Consider the following 5,983-nt stretch of genomic DNA (forward strand, 5'->3'; position numbering starts at 1 on the left):
TATCTCTTCTCATTCAAAAGTTTTGTTTAATTCAAATTAATGTTTAAATGTTTTAAAAGTGAGTGAAACTTTAAGGTCAAGCTCACGGGGTCAAAGAACATAGTGTATTAAGAAAGGTCTTGTCATAGGTCTTGTACATCTGTAATATGAAAGCAATTTTTTTTATGCGCCCGGATCGATAGATCGAGGCGTATATTGTTTTTGTCCTGTCTGTTTGTCTGTCGTCAACTTTAACCTTCGCCATAACTTTTGAACCATGAAAGATAGAGACTTCATATTTGGTATGCATACTCCACCAATGAAGTTCTTTCAAATGACACCAAGGTCAATGACCTTGTGACCTTGACTGTGACCTATTTGCTAAAATTAGCTTTTTCGAATTTTCGCCATAACTTTTGAACCATGAGAGATGGAGACTTTATATTTGATATGCATACTCCACCAATGACGCTCTTTAAAATGACACCAAGGTCAATGACCTTGTGACCTTGACTGTGACCTTTATGCTAAAAATAGATTTTACAAACTTTCTTCATAACTTTTGAACCATGACAGATAGAGACTTCATATTTGGTGTGCATACTCCACTAATGAAGTTCTTCAAATGACACCAATGACCTTGTGACCTTGACTTATCTTCTGAAATTTTTTTTTGAACTTTGTTGCCGTCGGGCGCATAGTGTTACACAAACACATCTTGTTTTTCATTCAAAAGATATGACCAAGGTAAAAGTTTTTGTGACGGATGGACAGAGCTACAGACTGACAGACAAATGATATTTTTAATGTCCCCTCTCTTTCGCAAATGCGGGGGACAAAAATGATTTCACACTGTAACAAAATATCACTTTAATATCCTTTCACACTGTGAAATAATATAACTTTTTTCATTAATAAAGAACAGTATTTCACTGTTGAAGATGTAATAAAGAGTAATATAATTACCTGATCAACAATTCTCAATGAGGTTCTAAGCATGGTTCGGAGACAAACATCTTCTGTCATGGTATATGCCATTATGGTCAGAAATTCACCAACAACTACATAAAGTAACTAGACAAAGTGCTAATTGTAACGGGGACCGTTACAGATGTTCCCCAAACGCTCCCCAACTCCCTTTTGGTGCCATATTCCCTGTAAGCTTCATTAAATAGGACAAAATCTATGCATTGAGACTTTAACAACGCCAAGTTCATTCAAATTTTAGCATTGGACGCGTGCACATGTGAATGCATGTGCGTAATGACCATATCATCTTGTCTACACTCTATACATTTTAATATACTATATATTAAAGTATTTTATCCAAAATTATTTAAAAATACGCTCATTCAAGTGTATTTTTGATTTAACTCATTTCACGTGCACGCACGTGCATACATGAGCATGGTGTCAATATCTTCATGTAGACGTCCATTACATCTCTCTATGTTCTAAATCCCACTCCGTTTGGTTGAAAACCAAAGCAGTTATAGCTGTTTAAAGTTTCAGCCAATCAGATTACAGCGCAAGTACACGCACGTGTATGCATGTGCATGGCGACCATATCATGTTGTAGAAGTTCATTATATCTATCTATGTTCCAAATTCCATCCTGTTTGGTTGAAAACCAAGGGAGTTATAGCTATTTAAAGTTTAAGCCAATCAGATTGCAGCGCACGTGCATGCACGTGATTTTATGACAAATGCTATATATCAAGTAGTAGGATATATTAATGCATGGCTATGTTCAAAATTTGATAGGATTTCGTCGAAAAACAAGAAAGATATAGAGACTTTAGTTTCAGCCAATCAGAGCAAAGCGCACGTGCATGCACGTGAGATCTTGCTATTTTTACCATGTCATTATGTCTATATTACTAATAAATAATCAAATTATGAGTTTCAAAGCATTTCATCAAAAAATAAAAAAGTTACGGCTATATCTATTATATTGGTCATTTCACGTGTTGCACGCGCACGCTCTTGCAAGCACGTGCGCGCAAAATGACCTTGATTCCACAAATCTACATAACATGTCTACTGACCCTAAAAAGGTTTTACCTACATCGGATGAACAGTTTACAAGATCACTCCCGGACAAAAAAGTACCCAGGAAGAAGAAGAAGAAGAATAATAATAAGAAACAGAGTAAAAACAATATGTTCCCCAACTTCGTTTGGGGAACATAATTATACACGTTATCTAATAATCTTGTATGGAGGCCTCAAAGAGAAATAGGATTTAAATAATTTTAAAAAATAGTTATTGGAATTATTTGCAGGTGTCATAACAGTATTACACTTTGGTTCACGTCAAATCATGGCTGACACAAAATAATCCCGGAATCTTCCCTTCCGATTCGGGCATTTTGATACGAGACTGGAGCTGAATTTTTTTATGAGATGAAAAACAACATGTAAACTTCCTGTATTGACCAGATTTATTAAAATTTAGGGCGTGCTGATTTTTCTATATACTGTCAAGAGTGGGGAGTGATTAGGCCCTGGACTAGATTTTCAAGCACCTGCTCGACTTCGACCGAAACAAACTTGCGTGCCTTGCTGGATGGCTATGTATTTTTTGGTACTAAAATCTTTATAAAGAATGGTTTTACAAGATCTGAAAAGGAAACTTCTCAGAAGTTTGTTTTGAATTAGTTACATCTACTCAAACTTGCACATTTTTGGTAAGAATATATAGCAGAAATTAATACTGTTGTGACACCTAAGAAATAACGTATCATTTGTATATGTATTTATCGAGATATAAATACAGATTTAGTCTCTCACCATGAAAGCTTAAAAGTGTGTTAATTTATAAAAAAGTGAACTCTAATATTTTATTAAGTAACTGTAACTTTATACGGATTGGCTATTTATATTTTAGTCTTTGGTCATTCACTGTCGGAAACTCACAGGGCTCAATGAGCATACATAAAATTTATCGACACTGTACCTGAAGTATCCGGTGTCTGCATTGGGGGGTTTTCCAGGATAGCAGTTGATGATAATCGAGGAATGTTCACAGGTGGTGGAGGTGGTGGTAGGTTCAGAAGCTGCCGTGGTATATGCTGCCCGTTACAAACTAAAACATGTTGGTCGTTTATGCCTGTACATATTTCAGTGCATTGTGCTATTGGTCTAGATCGCCTAGGCCTTTCATTGTTTTCTTGGCGGTTACGTGAGATATTAAAATCATGATTAAGCTGATTCGAATTCGATGAGTGTGCATGGTCTGTCTGATTTTCTGATGTTCCCTGTCTGAGGGGATATACTTGAACGTATGTGAAAAAAGCATTATCACTGGCTAAGTTACCATCGTAAGGTTTCTTTAATATTCCGTCAAGTCCAAAAAATTTCGAGTTGAGCTTTTCATAATAAAAAAAATGAGTAGATAGCACGTAAACAACCCATAACACTGAAACACAAATGCTGAATCCCCCAGCCATCTACCTGACCACAATTACATTTTCAATATATCTGAAGAACAAAAATAGAATACGTAGTCCATTCCATCAGTAAATCATTCACATATGATAATGATAACATCAATTAACACCACAATCTTCGAATTAAAAAAAAACCCTAGATTTCTGTTATCATGTTCTAGTTTCGGTTCTAAAAAAGGAAATGGGATTTTTCAAAGCTAAAAATAAATAGCTCTTTAAAATTTCTCAAATGATTCAATTTTCGCCTTTGTCAAATAATCTTTTTTTTTCGATTTGTCAGATCATTATATGTGTCATCTTCTCAAATAATTATGCTGACCTGATATTTTCCAGCTTGGAATTTTTATGCGTATTTGTAGAACCGTCTGAGAATTGTTTTTGTCGATGTATTCCTCAACAAAATTACTTTAACAATTGTACGTGTATGTTTAAAAGTTTAGTTAAACGAACGATTCACCAAAGATTGACAGCTAGGCTAACCTGAAATTCCTATATTTTTTAATTCTTTAAAATATTTAATATCGTTACTTCGAGAATTCAGAGACATTTTTTGAGCATATTTAACTATATATTGTCTGATTTTATGAATGTTTTAATCCGAGGACCGAACTACATTAAGTAGGTCTTAAACCATAACATAAAACGATGAAAGTACATGTACTAAGTCTCTACTTTATTTTGATGTTTAGAATAGGACATAAAGTGTCGGTCAATAAATTGGTATATCAACAGAGCCGTTTTATGCATAAAATGAACCGAGCTCTTTACATGCATACATGTATTTGCCTTATTTGGCCTCTTTAGCTCCGAATCAGCGCATGGCAAAATTTACATTCCGGTAGACGAGACATCAACTCAACTAACTTTCAAAGTTTTCACAGAGAAAACAAATAGAAATGGAAATATTATAAGTTTACTCGTCATGTTTTACATTATGTCAATAATAAAAACAAACATATGAGCTGAGGTAGCTTGATTAGTAATTCAGTATTTAATAAATGGGAGTCAAGAACCCTGACAGGATAAACAACAGTTCCTGCGAAAGTTAGTAAATTTACAAAATTTCATTATTTTCACAACGCTGCAATATTCTGACTTGTCTGCACATTCTGAAAATGAAACAAACAAATAACATCAAATCATGTATGTGCATACATGTATATTTACTTTATGTAATTCTTCAGAGAAATGTAAATGTAAAATAAACCCCAGATAACTTCAGACTTCAAAAAATAATTGGTTTATATACATGTATAGTCAGGAGAACTCACTTTCAAGACAGCTTTCCATTTTGCACATTTTTATCGTCTTTGGTCTCTTCACAGAGGTACAATGGCGCCCAGCGTGAAGCTTGGTTTTGGACCAGACACAGTTTAGCGTTCTTGTTTTAAAACCATTTGTTCCACATTCACCAAGACACTATATATACCACAAAGGAGGCTCATTATATGTTTCATAATAATATGAAACAAGAGGCCCATTGGCCACATCGCTCACCTGAGAAGCGTTGACCATTCTGTTCTTTACCAGATTTCCCCCTTGTAATACATATTGTGTCCCCACCCTACCCCACTGATCATAATTAAGACAATTTGAAATCTACACTACCATAGGATGCTTTGATTCCTCTTTGTAAAAATTTGATTCCCCATTGTGGCTCCGCCCTACCGTCATGATTTTAACAATTTAGAATCTACACTATCCTAGGATGCTTCCACATAAGTTTCAGCTATTCTGGCCCAGTGGTTTTTGAGAAGATTTGTAAAGATTTTTCCTATATATTTCAATGTTAAACTTTGATTCCCCATTGCGGCTCCACCCTACCCCCAGGGGTCATGATTTGTACAATTAAAAATCTTCTCTACCCCAGGATGCTTCCACATAAGTTACAGCTTTTCTGGCCCAGTGATTCTTGAGAAGAAGATTTTTAAAGATTTTTCCTATATATTTCTATGTTTGATTCCCCATTGTGGCCCCGCCCTACCCCCGGGGGTCATGATTTGAACAATTTAGAATCTTTACTACCCCAGGATGCTTCCACATAAGTTTCAGCTTTTCTGGCCCAGTGGTTCTTGAGAAGAAGATTTTTAAAGATTTTTCCTTTATATTTCTATGTAAATTTTTGATTCCCCATTGTGGCCCCGCCCAACCCCGGGGGTCAAGATTTGAACAAACTTGAATAAACAATACCTGAGGATTCATCCCCAAAAATTTCATCATTACAGGCACATTGGTTCTTTAGTAGAAGATTTTTAAAGATTTTTCCTATATATTTCTATGTAAAACTTTGATTCCCAATTTTGGCCCCGCCCTATCCCCGGGGGTCATGATTTGAACAATTTAAAATCTACACTACCCTAAGATGCTTCCACATCAGTTTCAGCTTTTCTGGCCCAGTGGTTCTTGAGAATAACATTTTTTTTAATGACCCCACCCTATTTTTGTCTTTTCTTGATTATCTCCCCTTGTGAGGGGACTTGGCCCTTCATTTTTACAATTTAAATTTCCCTTTACCCAAGGATGCTTTGTACCAAGTTTGTTCAAAATTGGCCC

At 35.4% G+C, this 5,983-nt stretch overlaps 1 protein-coding gene across 1 annotated transcript; it reads right to left on the reverse strand.

The window, feature by feature from the left end:
* Positions 1-703: 703 nt before the first annotated feature.
* LOC134257698 (uncharacterized) lies at positions 704-3,555 on the reverse strand. The gene is made up of 2 exons (XM_062740287.1): positions 2,938-3,555; positions 704-1,040 (listed from the first exon to the last, which is right to left on the reverse strand). The coding sequence occupies exons 1-2, from the start codon at positions 3,428-3,430 to the stop codon at positions 850-852; spliced, it is 684 nt and encodes a 227-aa protein (XP_062596271.1). The 5' UTR covers positions 3,431-3,555; the 3' UTR covers positions 704-849.
* Between the last annotated feature and the right edge of the window lie 2,428 nt (positions 3,556-5,983).

Source organism: Saccostrea cucullata, unplaced genomic scaffold, assembly GCF_032062105.1.
Source record: "Saccostrea cucullata isolate Sc308-1 unplaced genomic scaffold, CSIRO_AGI_Scuc_v1 ctg15914, whole genome shotgun sequence".
Lineage (NCBI taxonomy): Eukaryota > Metazoa > Mollusca > Bivalvia > Ostreida > Ostreidae > Saccostrea > Saccostrea cuccullata.

Excerpts from the sequence above, each read along its gene's own strand:
- LOC134257698 (XM_062740287.1), bottom strand. The coding sequence starts at position 3,430 with ATGGCTGGGGGATTCAGCATTTGTGTTTCAGTGTTATGGGTTGTTTAC. Across the intron at positions 1,041-2,937 it reads GCAGACACCGGATACTTCAG|TTGTTGGTGAATTTCTGACC; the intron begins GTACAGTGTCGA and ends TACTTTATGTAG.